Source organism: Sorex fumeus, unplaced genomic scaffold (genome assembly GCF_029834395.1).
Source record: "Sorex fumeus unplaced genomic scaffold, SorFum_2.1 ptg000177l, whole genome shotgun sequence".
In the NCBI taxonomy this organism is placed as follows: Eukaryota; Metazoa; Chordata; class Mammalia; order Eulipotyphla; family Soricidae; genus Sorex; species Sorex fumeus.
In genome coordinates, this window is record NW_026606234.1 from 1,008,551 (window position 1) to 1,027,102 (window position 18,552).

The 18,552-nt window shown below is 46.7% G+C and overlaps 1 protein-coding gene across 1 annotated transcript in view; it reads left to right on the plus strand.

Annotated features, from left to right (window-relative positions):
- The first annotated feature begins 2,836 nt into the window (after positions 1-2,836).
- ABCD2 (ATP binding cassette subfamily D member 2) overlaps positions 2,837-18,552 on the plus strand; it is a 54,336-nt gene continuing 38,620 nt past the window's right edge. The window contains exons 1-4 of the mRNA XM_056107817.1: positions 2,837-3,785; positions 5,132-5,312; positions 10,180-10,301; positions 18,021-18,183. Of these exons, the coding sequence (XP_055963792.1) occupies positions 2,919-3,785; positions 5,132-5,312; positions 10,180-10,301; positions 18,021-18,183 (1,333 nt within the window). The 5' untranslated portion in view covers positions 2,837-2,918. The remainder of the gene's footprint in view (positions 3,786-5,131; positions 5,313-10,179; positions 10,302-18,020; positions 18,184-18,552) is intronic.

Below are 18,552 nucleotides of genomic sequence, written 5' to 3' on the forward strand. Positions count from 1 at the left end.
GATCAGACCAAGTAGGCCACAGGCAGGGTAAGCACCTACCGGCTATACTGTCGTTCAGACCCAGATTAGCAAAAAAACTGAAACCGTAATTTATCTTTATTGTTAAAAACTATTTTCTAGTGACTTACTATGGAAACAGGATACATACAATCATACAATTATATGTATTTTACTTAAATACTTGTATATGTAGTAGCTATTTTTCTTAGTTTTCTAATATATAGACATATTAGAAAATAATACAAAATATATAGTATTTGCTACTTTTTCTAACCTTTGACCATTTTCTAATACGTGAAACTTTTTTTTACAATATAAAATTATGGTACTGCTCTTTCATGGACATAAGTAGTGTCTGCTTTGACAGCGTCATTAAGTAGCACACTTAAAAATAGGAATTTGAAGGATCAGAGAGATATAATAGTGAATAAGGTGCTTGCCTTGCACACAGCCCACGAGGGTTCTGTCCCCAGAATCCCATATGGTTCCCCAGAACCCTGCCAGGAGTGATTTCTGGAGAGCCCAGAGTAAGCCCTGAACTGCTGAGTGTGCCCCTCTGCTGAAAAGAGGCAGAAAATAGAAATTTGTTATTTTTATTACTCATTTTTAAGATGCAAAATTATCTCGCCCCTTTGGGAAAAAAATTTTAATTTCTTATGTAAACGAGCATAGCTGAGAAATTTGAACAGAAAGTAACCTGAATTGTGTTTGCAAGAGTAATGGGGATTTTTTTCACCTTTTTCCCACCCTAGTTTGAAATTCAACCTAATGTAACATTTTATTTGCTTTAATTGCATTTTAGCAGTATGAAAAAGTGAAAAATCCCTTCACCTCCTTAGTTTCTGCTGAAGATGCGTGCTTCCCACCCTTAGTTGCCCACCTGCTACCCTGACTTCTTAGATTCTCCCGTGGCTTTCACTGGAGGCCTGGCCTATTTGCTCATGCTGAGGGGACCCTTTGCCCACTGGAGGGGGCCGTGGAATAGTGGCCATGCCTCATGGTTCTACTTAGCTCCAGACTAAGGGGACTCCAGATCAAGTCAGAGCACACTGGCCTCCCCATCCCACCAACTGTCCTTCAGTCTTTGGTGACCACAGTTCTGGACCCACTTGTCTACCTGGTTTATTTCCTTCATACCTCATTCCTCCTCCTGGGCACTACAAACTCGTTTTTTGTACCCCAACCTCATCGTGTAGCAATTGGCCTTTCTACAACTAGGAGCACAGCTGTTTGGGCCTTCTGTCCTGTGCTTCCTGTGATAGAGCTGTCCTGCATCAGCGTTTCACTGCTTCCTCCTTCCCCTGACAGTGGTGTCCGCCAGTGATCCACTGCTTCCTTCCCCTCCTGAAAGAACTGCCCCAGGCCAGTGATTCCTTTTTCCGATAGTGCTGTCCCGGACCAGTCACCTCTTCCTCCTAATAGCATGGCTCAGCATCCCATGTGGTTCCCTGAGTACCACCAAGAGTGATCCCTGACACAGAGCCAGCGTAAGCCCTGAGCAATCCCACAGAAATTGCTTATCGAAGTGAGAATAATTCTTTACACTGAGTGAATGAACAATTAAAAAAAGGTAAAGGTAAAGGCCCTCCCGTTGTTCATTGATTTGCTCGAGTGGGCCCAGTAACGTCTCCGTTTGAGATTTTGTTGTTACTGTGTTTGGCATATTGAATACATCACGGGTGGCTTGCCAGGCTCTGCCTTGCGGGCGAGATACTCTCGGTAGCTTGCCGGGCTCTCCGAGAGGGGCGGAGGAATCGAACTCGGGTTGGCCATGTTGGCTGCATGCAAGGCAAATGCCCTACCGCTGTGCTATCGCTCCAAGAATGAGCAATAAAGTTTGTTTGGTTTTTTTTTTTTTTGGCAGCAGAGACAGGTTTTACCTTCTAGCACAGGGAGCTGGCAAACATTTTAGGGAGAGGGTTAAATGATGAGAACTTTTAGGCTCCTTTATCCACCCTTCTCTGCCACTGTGGTTTGAAAGCCTCCAACCATAAGAACAGGAACGAGTGTGACTGTGTTTCAGTGAAACTTTATGAAATAAACGGTCACAATGTTGGGCCAGAGCAGTGGTACAGAGGGCAGGGCGTTTGCCTTGCTCCAGGCCAACTCTGTGATCCCCACATCCCAGATGGTCCCCTGAGCATGGTCAGGAGTGATTCTTGAGTGCAGACCCAGGAGTCACCCCTGAGAATCGCAGGGTGTGACCCAAAAAGAAAAAAGAAGTCGCAGTGTTCACATACTACAGGATATTCTTCTTTTGATGTATCTTCAACCAGTTTAAAATGTAAAAGCCATCCGTGGCTCCAGAGTCATCCTAAGTAAGATAGGTGGTCTGTAGGTTTAACCTGTGATCATGCTTTGCCAATCTCTGTTTATCAGTGTGTCTCTCTAGGCTTTCCTCTGACTAGAAATATGTTGTGTGTTGCTTCCTTGTCCTACCCACACGCAACCCAAAAAAAAAAAAAAACGGTTTGTGTATTCTGGAATATTCACATCCTTGCCTTTAAAAGTGTCCTGCATTGTTCAAAGATAATGCAGATTCCACTGAGGTCCTCCAGTGGGGGGTGTAAACAGTTGTTACATTTGTTTACATTCGCTGTTACTGTTGCCTTTTTTTTTCTCACGCAAATAACCGCAGCGGACTGGGACGTATCCGGCTAGCGAGTCTGAACGCACCAGCTGCGATCTGCAGAGGAGCAGGGACGGGCGGGGCGGGCAGGGTCCGCGGCGGGGCGGGCGGCGGGGCGGCGGGGCCCGCGGGAGGCCCTGCCCACCGGCCACTCCCCGCGCGCGGGCCCCGAGCCCCGCGCCCGGCCGAGCATGCTCAGAGGCGCCGCGGCCCCGCGCGCTCACCGGCTCTCGCTCGCCCGCAGGTGCCATGCGCGCCCGGGGCGGCCCCGGGGCGCCGTGAGCGCGGGATGCGGCGCCTGCTGGGCGCCGGCCGGGCCCGGAGGGTCGCCTGCCTGCTGGCCGCCGCCTACGCGCTGCGGACCCTGCAGCCCGCGCTGCGCCGGCGCCTGCAGCCCGGCCGGGCCGCCGGGGGCGCGGGGAGCCCGGGGGGCGCGCGGCAGCCCGTGCCGGGCCCGGACGCGAGCTTCCTGCGGCAGCTGCTGCAACTTCGGAGGATCCTCTTCCCGCGCCTGCTGACCACGGAGACGGGCTGGCTGTGCCTGCACTCGCTGGCCCTGGTCTCCAGGACCTTCCTGTCCATCTACGTGGCCAGCCTGGACGGCAAGATCGTGAAGAGCATCGTGGAGAAGCGGCCCCGCGCCTTCGTCCTCAAGCTGGTCAAGTGGCTGCTGATCGCCATCCCCGCCACCTTCGTCAACAGCGCCATCCGCTACCTGGAGTGCAAGCTGGCCCTGGCCTTCCGGACCCGCCTGGTGGCCCACGCCTACCAGACCTACTTCGCCGACCAGACCTACTACAAGGTGATGAACATGGACACGCGGCTGGCCAACCCCGACCAGTCCCTCACCGAGGACATCCTCATGTTCTCGCAGTCGGTGGCCCACCTCTACTCCAACCTGACCAAGCCCATCCTGGACGTCATCCTGACCTCCTACACACTCATCCGGACAGCCACGTCCCGGGGGGCCAGCCCCGTCGGGCCCACGCTGCTCGCCGGCCTGGTGGTCTACGCCACGGCCAAGGTGCTCCGGGCCTGCTCTCCGCGGTTCGGGACGTTGGTGGCCGAGGAGGCGCACCGCAAAGGCTACCTGCGCTACGTGCACTCGCGGATCATCGCCAACGTAGAGGAGATTGCCTTCTACCGCGGACACAAGGTAAGGGGCCCCCCGCCCCAGCTCAGGCCTCCTGCTCCCTGGGGGACAGGAGTACAGACCTCGGTGGGGTCTTGGGGGCCCTCTCAGAACCAGCCGCCTCAACATCAGTTACCCAGATTTGTGCAGGTTATCTCCAGGCATTTTCTTAAAAAGTGCTTCCGAATTTATAGTTGACCCTAGAGCAATAGAAGAAAACACGTTTGGAAACCGAGGGAGCACATTTCCACCCAGAAGCACGTCCTCGGTGGGATTTTCTCCTGTGTAGGGATTTTCTCTTTCCCTAGAAACGAGGCACCCGGGCTCCCACGTGGCGGACAATCTTGACAGCTTTGCAGCTCTGGTCACTGACGGTGCACTCTCTGCCCCGAGAAGTCCAGGCACTTCTAGATAACATTCAGCACAGCTGACCCAAACAGGCAATGCACAGAATGCCCTCTCTGAGGGAAAAAATAAGATTAGAAAAGAAAGGAGTGAAGAAGTTTTCTTAAGTGTTCTTTTTGGGGGGCCCAGCAGGGCCACACCCATTGGTGCTTAGAGGTCACTCCTGGCTAAAATGTTATTTTTAACTATTAATATTTTTAACACTTAAACAGTCTCCTAAAATAGTTAACCTAATTATAGACACCTGCAGTGCATAAAAGTCATATCAGGCTATGAGATAGATGGAAATTTGAAAGTGACGCATCTGAAGTCTTCATAAATATGACTAGGCAAATGAAATATTAATGTGTTCTAATGCTGGAGATGGTGTTTTAATTACCAGGCAGTTTTATTTAATTGTTAAAGCATCGGTAATTATTAAAAATTTATAATAGTGCCAATCTTCAGAAGAAAATTTAGAGTCTATTTAGGACTTTAGGAGTCTATTAGGACTTCTGATTGGCCTCATATTTTGTTTTAATCACATTGATTTGTCGTCCTTCTTGAATCCTTGACTCGGGTAGAAACCTGTAGTAGGCTGTATGTTGGCTTCTTACTCCATGGCAAAATCTAGTCCATTAAGTAGAGTCTAATGGCATCTAAAAAGGTCATGTGTTTATGCTGAGATGTCTTACAAAATACAGTTAATTTTAACATACTAAAGACAGAATTTTGAGGTCATAATTAAATATCACCAATATGTATTTTATATTTCACATCATACTCATTGAGTAGCTTTCATTTAATAATACGGGTATGAGAAAAACTAATGACTCAGCCTGATATTAATTCATGTTCATTTGTCCTGTATTAAGTGCAAATATATATGTGTGTATCTATATATACATACTGTAAGAGAAAGCCCTTATATAAACACATTATTTTTTGGTTCTTGCTAGATTTGATCCCTTTTTCCTCCTCCCTAGGTGGAAATGAAGCAACTCCAAAAAAGTTACAAAGCTTTAGCAGATCAGATGAACCTCATTTTGTACAAGCGTTTGTGGTACATCATGATAGAGCAGTTCTTGATGAAGTACGTCTGGAGCAGCAGTGGCCTGATCATGGTGGCTGTGCCCATTATCACCGCGACTGGCTTTGCAGATGGGGGTAATGACGTTTATGCTCAAGTTTAAATGTTTAAGATTATGCCTCTTGAAGGTATCATTGCATGTTATTCGTGAGTGGAGCTGTCCAGTTATTCTTGTGTAGTAGCTAGAGGTCAGAAGCAATGGCAGACTTGAATTATGCAATGAGAACAGCGATACAAAAGAAGGTGTCATGGAGGTCCAAAGACCTTTCCAGTAAGGTAGTCCAGAGATCTCTGATGCAAGTGTTTCTGGGAGCATACATTGAACAACTTCAATTATATCAACTAATATCAAGTGATTCTGTGATTTAAACCGAACACACATTAACCTTCAAAAAGAGACTCTATGGGCCAGAGCAGTAATATTACTGGTGGGGCGCTTGCCTTGTAACCCAGCTTGACCTAGGTTTGTTCCCTAGCGTCCATATGGTCTCTCAAGCACCACCTGTAGTTATTCCTGAGTGCAGAGCCAGGAGTAACCCATGAACATCACCAGGTGTGGCCACAGAGCCAGAGAGAGAGCTTAAAGAGCTTCTGGCCCTGATTTGGTCCCTGGTGTCAGTCTCAGCCATACCAGGTACGTCCCTGAAGGCCCCTGAGCAGCACTGGGTGTGGCCCTGGGGGCCCCTGAGCATCATCGGGGTGGCTTGGATAACCCTCAGCACTGCACGCGCAGGTCCTCACGTGGAACCCCTACCCCGGTTGTCCACAAATCACTGGAAGGTGCCTCAGGCCCTCTGAGTGCCCCTGGGAAGGCCCCCCGACACCAAGAGTGTGATACTGGCTCTCCCCTCATGCTGTGAGCTGCAGGGATGCATCCTCTATCAGTGCTCTCCCAGACCTGCCTAGGTTTGTACTCAGTACTACAGAACAACTAGGAACATGGTCTCCCCGATGTAGGGGTGCAGTTGACCTCCTGGGAGGAACAGTGGGCTCAGAGGTAGAGATAGGGTGGTCAGCTTGCAGCTGTCTAGTTGTATTGTATCACTGTCTCAATGCCTTTTGCCACCACTTTTCATCTACTGGAATAAACAGATACAGGTGAGGGGAATATTGTTAAAATGTTGTGTAAAACTTGAGTTGGGAATTTGGGTCTTCATTGGCAGGGATGGAGGAGTTCAGTGAAGACCAGTATGTCCTGCCCTCCTTCCAAACTGAAACACCCACCCCAAAGCCAGCCGTGCTCTTTAAAATGTGCTGACCAGAGCTGCTTTGGTGTTGAGGAGCTAAGTGAATGCACAGACTGTGGAAGTTAAACGGTTCTCTGCAGTTCTCACTTCACATTAGATCAACCTCTGCGTCCCAGTCTGTAACCTGAGCAGGGCTGTGGCAGAGATTTACTAGAGGGATTATGACGCACAGAGGTATAGGCTAGGTGTTGCCGATGTGTGCTAGCAGTCACCACCTGTAAAACAGGGCAGAAAAATGCACCGAATTCCACAGGATCTCACTTGTTGAGTATAGAAGTAGCATTAAGGTTACTTGTTTGAGGTTACCTAATAAAAATAGGTGGCAGATATCATTTATAGTAATATTTTGAAAGTTTTAATGCTTTACCAAATCCTGACGAACACCTGTCAAATTCGAGTAATTCTTAACCTAAAGTTCCTCATTTTAGAAAATTAAGATTGGTCAACGCCTTGTAGTAAGTTCTTTACCAAATGTTCCCCACAACTGTTTTTGTAGTGTAATTAGGCCACTAGAAAAAATTTTTTTTTGGTGTTTGTGGTGAGGGGTGACCCCCAGCAATTCCTGACTCTGCACTGATTATTTCTGGTGCTACTTCGGGGTACCATATATGGGGTGGGGGGAGATTGAACCTGGGTCAGTGGTGTTCAAGGCAAGCCCCACTGTCGTATCACTCTGGCCCCAGAATTTTATCTTTTATATTTATATTTTGGAGCTGGAGCAATAGCATAGCGGGTAGGGCGCCTTGCACGCAGCCGACCCAGGTTCTGTTCCTCCATCCCTCACGGCAGAGCCTGGCAAGCTCCCCGTGGCATATTCAATATGCCAAAAACAGTAACAACAAGTCTCACGATGGGGAAGCTACTGGTGCCCACTCGAGCAAATCGATGAACAACGGGAGGACAGTGCTACAGTGCACAGACTGTGCAGTGCTGTATTTACATTTTAAAGCATTGTTTTAAAAAGTTTACATTGTGAGTCTGGGGAGATGACTCACAGGGGTGGAGTACATGTTTTACAAAGGGAGGGCCTGGGTTTGAACTCCAGAACCACAGGGTCCCCAGAGCACTGCTGGGATCCAGCCCCAAGCAACACCGTAGCCACCATGAGCACAGAAGGCTGTTTTAGATGAGCGGAGCAAAGTCTGCATTGAAAAAAATATATTAGTAGTAGTTTTAGACTCAGTCCTTCTGTGATGAGACAAAATAAGCTGCTTCTCAAAAGGATATTTGGGGAGGGGGAGGTGTACACAAACCTCTGAACTTAAGATTCATTTTACTGAAAAAAATGACAAGATTACCAGGCATTCATGATACAGTTAAGTATTCATGATCAAGTATATGAATCCTTAAAAAAGATATTACAGAGAGTACTAGATACAACCCCAATGACCAGATTATGGCATTCTTATGTTCCTGCTTGAAAGCTCTGATCTTATTACAAAACCCTGGAGTACTCAGCACGGAGCAGAGAAAACGTAGCTATTATTGGTGGCAGATTAACCCCAGAGGGACCAGAAAGAAGTAAACAATGAATGCGAAGACTCTAACAAGCTTCTGCTGTAGCTGATGTAATAAGACACTTAAAAATAACCTTTTTAAATCCTAAGAAGACCGTATTAAATTAAGGAAACCACATTAAAATTTTAGATTGAATGCTTAATAATAATTATGTTGGTACAAATGAATCAAAGTATTTTTTAAAAGAATATTTGTGTATGGAAAAGCAAAGTAGGAATTTCACAGAAGAAAAAAATGAATTTATGTGACATTCTCACTACAAGTCAGTTTCTACATCTGTGATTTCTAAGGTTGCTACCTGTGTTTACAGTGTTTATGTGTACCTACTCATATTTTACCTGTCATGACTTTACACATGAAAATATTATTTTGCTCAAGCAAGATAATTTAGGTTTTGTAGATAATGTTAGATTAAGGCTAAGCCTTAGGCCTCGAGCCTGCATTTTGTTTAGTCTAGACTCTGATCTTAACTTACACTCGTGCCTGAGTTGTCCCTTGTGTTAGACGTGAATGGAATGCGTGATGCTGTATATTTTAAAGCAAGATAGATGGGGAAGTGGAGAGGGGAGAATGACACTTAGAAGCGGTGGGGGAAGGAGAGAAACAGGTCCTGTCTCGCCAGCATGCCCTGCACCTGGCTGCTCTCTCGGATGCTTGCACCTGCCCAGCTCCCTGTGACGCCGTCAGAGTAGTCCTGCATCCCTCTCCGACAGCTCCTTGATAGTGCAGTGCCGTACGGAAAGGCAGCCCTTCACACTGAGGTAGCGCAAAGATAAACAAATACCAGAGCGGGCCTGTGGCCGTCTGTCAGCGCTAATTTCCTCATTTATTTCCATCATGTTTTAGAACTTTGGAGACAACCTACATTAGGACAGATCATCACATTTGTGGAAACGGTAATGGAGAAAGGATTGTTTTTTGAAAAAACAGACTGTTTGTTGTAGCAACTGAAGAAAATAACCAGAACTGACACTGGGAGCACGTCTGCAGGGAGGACTGGGCAAGCTTGATCGGTCTTGTCCCCACAGTGCTTATGACTCTGTAATGCTACTTCTGAGGTCAGCACATTGTTCCTTCACTTGCACAGACTGTGGTCAGTAGATAGGAGGTAGCTTGTCTGGCTAACCCTTCTACTGGCCAATAAATAGCCAGGCCAGGATGCAAGCCTTGTCTCATCCACACTCTTACCCTCGTTCTGCACCCAGTTACTGGGAATGTTGTTGGCCGTCCTTCCTCTGTGTCCCCCTGCACCACTCAGTATGCACGCCTGTGGAAGACACGAAATAAAGAACAAAGCTTCCTCAGTCTTGTTCTTAGGGAACTTGAGTCCCTGGGACAAACAGGAGTTTCCAGGGAAGCCTGTTTGAAGGAGTGAGTGACTGAGGAAGGAAGAGTTTGGCACAAAGGGAATGAAATCACTGAAGTCAGCAGAAGGCAAGTGTACAGACACGTGGCTAAGTGGCACTGTGTGTCTGGGCAAGGGACAAGCACAAGCAGCTCTGTGTGTGAGGTCGGGGGTACTGCATGCTTGGTGCTGCTAGAGGAATGAGGGATGGTACTGCGTGCTTGGTGCTGCTGGGGAGTCTGGGTGGGGGGTACTGCGTGCTTGGTTCTGGGAGACCTGGCGCTGGGGGAGAGGAGGAACAGGCCAGCAGAGGGCGGCTCTGTGGTCCTGCGTGCTTGCAAGGAGCCATGCCAAAAGTGTTTCCCCCTGTTCTGGCACTGTGCTGTCTGCCTGAACCAGGAGTATTTGTCGCTTAGTTGTGTGATTAGGTGGTGGGAACTGGAGCAGGCTGAAGGAATGCAAAGGAAACGATCTCAATCTTAAAGAGATGAACTAATGGTTTAGGAAACAATCTACAGGTGTAGATATGCAAACTGTCTTGGAAAATAAGAAAGGCCGACTTTAAGTATGGTCTGGTTACACAGAAGGGGGGGTACCAAGGTCCACCAGGTTTGGGCCATGGTTCCACCTGGCCTCCCTAGCACTGCTGGATGTGGCCCTGGAGGCCCCAGCACTGAAGGGGAACCCCTAAAGTTAGCTATTCAGGACAAGTTCCTATTTCTAGGAAATTATTGTTACTGATAAAACTCAAGGCTTTATTTTAGCCATAGTCTTATTTATGTAAAATTCTTTCATTCCTTAAAAAAACTCAGTGGTCTCGTCCTTTCCTTTCAGACTCAGAGGATGGCCCCAAACAAGGTAAGGTCAGCGAGCGAACAGAAGCCTTCACCACTGCGCGCAACTTGCTGGCCTCAGGAGCGGACGCGATTGAAAGAATCATGTCTTCATACAAAGAGGTGCTCTTGTCTCGGTGCCACACGTAGATAGCAGTCGAGAAAGCCCCCAAGCCTATGATTGCCATGTACACCTTGTGTCTGAAAAACATCTCTTTCCTCCACCCCAGCTTTCTGAGGGCATGACATGAGGGTCTGTTCCACCACTGCCCAGTGGCCAATCAGCAGAGATGCTGTGACGGGTTGACAAGGGCTTTGTTGACAGCAGCAGGCAGGTTGGAAGACAGTGGTCTCGGGTCCTTGAAGCAACCGTCTTGTCGCCCTGGTTAGAAGCGGGGGGCTTTCTAGAGAAAGAACAAGGAGGACAGGGTAGCTACATACCAGTCGGTGCCTGAATGAAAATAAAATTTCCTCTGAGGCACACTTCACCTTATCTCCAGCCCAGAATACTAACGGTCAGGCACTGGGGAGGAGGTTAGGCTGAGGACAAGCTGTTCTTGTCCTTAGGCTTTGGGGCAGGGCAGCTGTCCTTGTCTAATACTGACCTGTGGCCCAGCTTCAGCCCCCTGGTTCCCATCAGCTCTTCTTTATGGCTGTTTCCCTTCGATTCGGGATATCTTGTCCACAGTCAGTTCAAAAGAATCAGGGACTGACTTGTATCTGGCCGTTTCCTGTTGAAAGGGGACTTCGTGGGCAGGAAGGTGTGGGACAGAACAAACTAAGCTGGCAGGAAAATGTCCTACAAGGAATTCTTGTACATTCTCCCTTCAGAGCCCCTTCCATGAAAGGAAACTACACGAGGTGTATTTGGGGGCACGACAGTTACTTCTTCCCAGTCCTGCCTTTGGAATGTCTTGCACTGTTCTGTGACTCGGAAGTTGTTTTATTATGGCTCAAGAGTTAGGACAGCAAGTCCAGTACTTGCCCTGCATGCGGCTGACCCAGGTTCGTTTCCCAGCATCTCATATGACCCCCCAGGTCCCACCAGAAGTAAGTCCCGAGTGCAGATCCAGGAATGCAGATCCAGGAGTTATCCCTCAGCATTACCAGGTGTGGCCTCCTCAAAAAAATCAAACAAACAGAAATAAGAAGTAGTTTTGTCCAATTATTAAATAGAACCAGTCTCTCGGTTCTGAGAAGTCCATGCAAAGAATTGTGACTAGAAAAAAAGTAATTTTTAAAGGAAGGCAACTGGTAACCCACGCTAGACCACCAGGAACATTATATTCTACATCTCAAAGCATATCCAGGTGCCAGGTGTTCTGGTGGGTTTGGGGTCTCGAACACCCTTGGGTCTGCCTAGAAGCAGCACGATCCTGGGGTGAGCCTGCTGTCTCTCGAGAGTTCCCTCCACTTGCAGAGTCTTTAGAAGACTGTCCAAACTGTTCGAGCACTGCAGGTCAACTGGGGGAAAACTGGAAGCACTAGTTCAGAAATTCCCCATCAGAAAATGGGCACTGGTGGAGGGATGGGTATTTGATCGGGGTATGACCGAGATCCAAGCACAAAAATTTGTAAATCTACAACTGTACCTCATGTCGTTTCACTAATAAAAAGGAAAAAAAAAAAAAAAAAAAAGAAAAGAAATTCCCCATCAGATATTAGAAAAATTCAGAATTCCTCCCAATTTATAAAAACTTAAAAGAGGACCAGAATCTGATCTCCATAAGGCATGTCACTGAAACACAGTTTTCCACCTTCACTGCAAGTCTAACTAGTTACAGCAACCGATTTTTCATAAGCACAGTAAGGACAGATCGCGTTAGGCCAGAGAGTGGCAGAGGGAGGCTCATGTGCTCCCCTGCCCCCAGGTGATTATAGAGATGCCTTCAGCCTGCAGCTTTGGGCTGAGCTTAAACGGCCTCCCTGGGGCCAGAGTCCTGCTGCTTCTCTTTCTCAGGCTCTGCCTCCACTGATCAGTATTACCCAGACAAGAGTCCGAAGTTCTTATTAGCATGTTGTAGCAAACTAAAGCAAGGTGACTTCTCTCAGGGAGAGTGTCATATTTTGCGATCGACCGGCCTCAGGACAGTCTGTTTTAGTTTGCTCAACTCCAGAATCCTTTAGATTTTGGATGAGTGGGGAGGAGCATCAGATTTCTCCTGCCTGGTTCAAACTGTGTGCTCCCCCTAACTGGACTCCATAGTCAGGCTCTCCCATGTTGTCACCTGAGTGCCTGACAACTGGCTGCAAATCCCTCTAGGACGGTGTGAGGTTCAGATTTGTGCAAGGCAGGGCCCAAAGTTTTAGGGCAACTGAGAGCTCAAGTTAAGCTAATATGATCAACGTGCGGGATTTTATTTTATTTTCCATTGAGATCCATCTGCAACACTTTTATTTGGGGATTGGTCAATTCTTGAGTTTCCTATTTTGGGATTAATACTCAATTCTTGAGGTTTCTAAAGACCTATGGGGCTACTTTGCTACTTATAGTGGCCTTGCTTTGAACCACTGCTAGCCTGTTTCTATTTATTGACACTGATATTAATTTCTAAGGTAACATTGTCTTTGACATTTCAAAGTCTCAATAAGATAATCAGTTTTTCTTGTTTAGACAAATAAGACATTGCTATGAAATATTAAAAACAAAGAAAAATCACTAAGGGTGTCCAGAGGATAGAAAATCATGTTTCCGTTCTACTTATAGTAATATATTGATAAGATACAATTTCCCAGTTCAGAGAGATAGTTCAAAGGGCTTAGCAAACTTTGTATGTGGGAAGCCCAGACTCAATCCCCGGTCCCTAGGCACCTCCAGGTGTGAACCCTGAGCACAGAGCAGGGAAAAGCTCCCATTCCTGCCAGGTGTGGCTCAAAAATCTAAAAAGAGATGCAGTTTGCCAAGTTCCTGTGAGTCAGAACACGTTCATTCCCATGGTCCATTCGGCCCCATGCAGAAGATCTCAGTCTCCTGCAGCTTGAGGCGTCCAGTTGGCCCATGGCTCTGCAGTTTTATGTCAGTTCTGCAGCAGCTCCATCCTCTGTAGCATCTGTCAGCATTACCCTCACCCCATAGGTTTCTCTGCACAAGGCATCTACAGAACAAGTTGGCAAATAGTGAAAGAATGTAGAATGCTCATAATTCAAGATTCATTTTTGTTTTTGAGCCTCTTCCTGTGAAGATCCTGTTATAACACAAATGGCAAGGAGGTTTGCTCAGTTTTGTGACATACACTGTATAAAATTTTCTAAAACACCAAAATTAGCCAGAGTCTTCGGATTGCCAAACAATTTTCAATGCCCACGTTATTATTACTAACTTTTATGATACGGTTAAACATTTCTTGGGATTTTTTTTTGTTTTTGTTTGTTTGGGGTTTTTTTGTTTCTTTTTTTTTTCTTTTTGGGTCACACCCAGCGATGCTCAGGGGTCACTCCTGGCTCTGCACTCAAGAATTATTCCTGGCGGTGCTTGGGGGACCATATGGGATGCCGGGGATTTAACCCGGGTCTGCTGCTTGCAAGTCAAACGCCCTTCCCGCTGTGCTATGGCTCCGGCCCCTAAATATTTCTTATACAGCAATGCTTCCTGAAAGACTTAACCACACCAAACAGGTTTGATTCATATTTTTCCCCTTTTTTTCTTTAAGGGGAGAAAGGAATTTTCTAAATGACTTTGCTTTTCTAAGTCCTTCATTATTTGTTATAAGTAGCATTTCATTATTAAATCAAGCAAAGAAATTAGTTTCCTTTGAATTTTGGTTTCTGGAGAGTTTTATCTCACAGTATTAAAAAGTTTAAACATCTCTGCAGAATACCTTGAAATAGTACTCATCTACATTTAAGCAAAGTAGCAGAGATACCGAAACCGCAACTAAGCTTAGCTTTCATAAAATCAAGTCAACTTAAATACCTGGTAGTAAAATTGATTTGAAATAAAGTTATTTTAATAACACAAGGCAGACAGTTAAAAAATTTATAGTCTAGGACCGGAGTGACAGGAGAGCAGGTAGGGAGTTTGCCTTGTACGCGGCCAACCCGGGTTCAATCCCCGGCATCTCATATGGTCCCCTGAGCACCGCCAAGAGTAATTCCTGAATGCAGAGCCAGGAGTAACCCCCGTGCATCTCTGGGTGTGGCCCAAAAAGAAAGTGCAAAACTTTCTGGGAATTGGAGCGATAGTATAGCGGGTGAGGTATTTGCCTTGCAAGCAGCCAACCCGGGTTCAATTCCCAGCATCCCATATGGTCCCCGAGCACTGCCAGGAGTAATTCCTGAGTGCAAAGCCAGGAGGAACCCCTGTGCATCACCAGTTGTGGCCACCCCCCAAAAAAGAAACCTAAAAATTTGGGACTGGAGTAATAGCACAGGGGGTAGGGCGTTTGCCTTGCACGTGGCCAACCCGGGTTCGATTCCCAGAATCCCATATGGTCCCTGAGCACTGCCAGGAGTAATTCCTGAGTGCAAAGCCAGGAGTAACCCCTGTGCATCACCAGTTGTGCCCCCTCCCAAAAAAAAACCTAAAAATTTGGGGCTGGAGTAATAGCACAGGGGGTAGGGCATTTGCCTTGCACGCAACCAACCTGGGTTCGATTCCCAGCATCGCATAGGGTCCCCTAAGCACTGCCAGAAGTGATTCCTGAGTGCAAAGCCAGGAGTAACCCCTGCGCATCGCTGGGTGTGACCCCCCCCCAAAAAAAACTAAAAATTTACAGTCTCAAAATTTTCACCATAGTCTAAAGAATACTTTTCTGTTGTTTTAGCAAGGGAAATTTATAATATGGTTTTACTCATATACTAGTGATATTAAAAGTTAAATTTTAGGTAATTATAACAATTCAGCCTGATTATACAAAGTTTCTTTCTTCATTTCCAATCCTCAGCTTTCTTTGCAAACTGTCAATTTTGTTTCAAGACCCAATTCCTCCTTTCTCCTTCAGGGAAATATCTTCCTCCATTAACTTTATTACTGAAACAACATGTATGTTCTTTATAGGTTTAAACCCCTAGTTTTAGTCATTGAACTCCCTTTACAAACTTGGTAAAATTTGAATTTCACAGGAAATTAGGACAGTACTTTAAGATGCACCATTCAAAATTGACCTCTGAACTTGCACTGAGTCTTGGTTTTCATGACTCCAGCTTTCTCGGGGTCGCAGTCTTAATGCAGTCCATTGGGCTCATCATCCTGCTGAAATTCCCCTTTGTTGGACCAGAGAGATACATACAGGGGTTAAGGAACTTGCCCAGCACACAGCTGACTCGAGTTCCCTGCCAGGCACCACGTTTGCTTCCCTGGATCTTGTCAGGAGTGATCTGTGTTCTCAGAATCAGGAGTAAGCTCTGAGCACAGCAAGATGTGGACCCCAAACAAACAAAATAACCCTTTTTTTGCCCTTCTTAAGTAGCTCTAAGAATTTAAATTAGGGACTGGAGAGATAGTACAGCAGGTAAGTCCTTGCCTTGCCACGACAGACCAGGGTTGATCCCCGGCATCCCGTCTAGTCTCCCAAGTACCACCAGGAGTGATTCTTGAGTGCAGAGCCAGGAGTGAGCCCTGAGCATCACCGAGCGTGTCCCTATAACCCCCCCCCCAAGAATTTAATTTACTAGAAAATCTCAGAAGCCAACATTTGTTGAAATTTCTACCACTTGCTATAATTCTTAACCTTTCAAGCAAGTTTACCTGACTTGGAAATAACATTGGTATTTTCACAAATGACTGCATTTCCTCTCCATCCTAGTTAAAAACTTGTAAGACCTACTCACTGTAAAACTTGTAATGCCTTATTCGCTGAGGTCGCTGAGGCCCCAGGTACACAGTTTTTAGTGCCCAGGAAACTACAAAGTTATTCATGTTTAGGTTTCAGGCATACATTGTTTCAACACCAAACCCTTCACAGTGTCCACTTCCCTTCTTCAACCCCTCCTCCGTTCCCCCACCCACCCATCTGCTTCTAGAGAGGTGCTTTATAAATACACACAGAACATGTTTGCGCTGTGGCTTCCAGTACTGTTGCTGTCCCCTCCTCCTCCCAGCTGAGCTTCCCTCCGCCACCATCCTCCCTGTGCCACCTGACAGCTCCTCAGGGGGCATGTGTTTCTACCGAATTCCAGCTTTCGTGTTCTTGGTTTCCGTTGTCTTTGGGCATGTTATTCCACCATTATGAGACCTACACAGAATAATCACACTCACATGCAGGATATCACGGTCCAGTTTCACACTTACTCAGGGTTTTGGAGCTCGGTCCCTGTGGCCACAGAGACCTTCATGTTGTTCTGGTGTCACTAAGAGACTGTGATCTCTATGACGGGGACCCAGCTTGGTCCCTGGCACTGCATGTGGCTCCTGGAGCGCCATCATCAGAGGACAGCCAGCTGAGCTTCACCTCCAGATATTTTAGATTGAAAGCACTCAAGTTTTTTTAACCCAATAACCAATCTAGAAACCTTCTACTTTAATTGTGATACAGAAAATGTCACTGTCACTCTCCCTGTCCTCCCATTGTTATCAGTTTGCTCGAGCGGGCCCAGTAACGTCTCCATCGTGAGACTTGTTGTTACTGTGTTTGGCATATCGAATACATCACGGGTAGCTTGCCAGGCTTTGGCGTGCAGGTGAGGTTCTCTCAGTAGCTTGCCGAGCTCTCCGAGAGGGGCGGAGGAATCGAACTCGGGTGGGCCATGTTGACTGCGTGCAAGGCAAACGCCCTATCCGCTGTGCTATCTCTCCAGCCCATCCAGAAAATGAATAAACTTTTTTGTTTGTTTATCCAAAGGATCCAAGGTTCACCCACATATGAGAGAGAACAAAAGCATTTTTACAGTTTGGGGGAAGCCTTAGATCTCTTGGAGCCTGGAGCAGCTACCAGATCATCAGTATTTGCCCCTTTGAGCTTTCTTTCTAATTAACCAAAGAAACAGCCTGGATTCCAACACAAAGAGCAAAAAGATCAAATATTTAAACAAAAAAAAGCTTCTCCAAACCCTCCGATTCACTGACAACCCTCTACAGTACAGAACACATAAAACAAAGAACACATGCACCTAAATAAAGCTCCCAGCTGATCCTGGGCGAGCGAGAACTGAGACTTTTCCCAGCAGAGCTAGTCTTCACACGGCTCTGGGCACCAGCAGGGGTCCAGCCTAACCTCTTGTTACCTAGTTCAACCACATACACCTCCGAACTCCACGGTTTCTGCTGGGCTAACCTGACTTCAGTCTTTTTGAGTTCTTTAAATCAGAACTTCCCCTTCTCCATGTTCATTTTATTCTGGGAAATAACAGGTGTAAGTGGCCACACATGGACACCGGTGAATTGGTTCACAGCCCTGGGTAAAAGTCCATAGCTAATCCCACTCCTAGAAAGCACCGGAATAACTATCCCTAGTCCACAGGGAAAGGGTCCCAGAGGGGAAGGGAGGCTCGTGGGATACACCCCCAGAGTGCTCCCTAGCTGCACACACAGTGGACTGCGGACTCCCTTAGCTCTCAGCCCTCTGAGCTCTCCAGAGTGCCTGAGGGTCGGCAGCTCAGGCGGAGCAGCATGGAGTAGAGAGAGGCCAGTTACTGAGGGGCTTGTCTCATTCCCAGGTCGAGGTTGGCTTGCCGCTGCAGAGTCCAGACTCGGCCCGGTTGTCACCCAAAGAGCCCATTCAGCTCTGCTTTGCAGTCAAGCCCAGGACACACACTTGGAGAGAACCTGCAGTCTGGTCCTGAGGACAAGCCCATCCACAGCCCCTGCCCCATCCTGCCTGCTCTCCACCCCCTGGCCTGCTAGCCCGTAGAAGGTTAAGGTCTTTCGTGGACATGTTAACTCTTTTCTCTCTGTGTTGGTTTTAGATCACGGAACTAGCAGGCTACACTGCCCGAGTGTACAATATGTTTTGGGTCTTTGATGAGGTAAAAAGAGGCATTTATAAGAGAACTCTCACACAAGAATCCAAAAACCAGAACAAGAATGGCGCTAACACAGAACTTCTCAGTGATGCTCTAGCAATCAAAGGTATAAACTCAGATGCTTTTTCATCTTTTCTCTACTTGCTGTGTTTTCTCAGGAGAACCAAAGATTTCTTTTTAAGATAGTCTTTAACAGTTACAAGGAAGCAGCATTTAGTTAAATAGTTATTCCTAAAGTTAGTGCTGCAGTTGGAAGGGTAGTAAATACTCCAGGGAGAGAAAAACGCTGTGTTACTTTTGCTTAGGACAAAATTTCTAGAATTATTTCTATAAATTGCACAGATGGCAGAATTTGCTTTTACGTTTTAAGTAACAGAATTAGAACTAACATACTGTTCTTCATCATCCTATGTTTTTAAGCTTTAATTTGTTCAGAATTTAAAATTGCATTGTCCAGTGACTTATCTACCTTTTG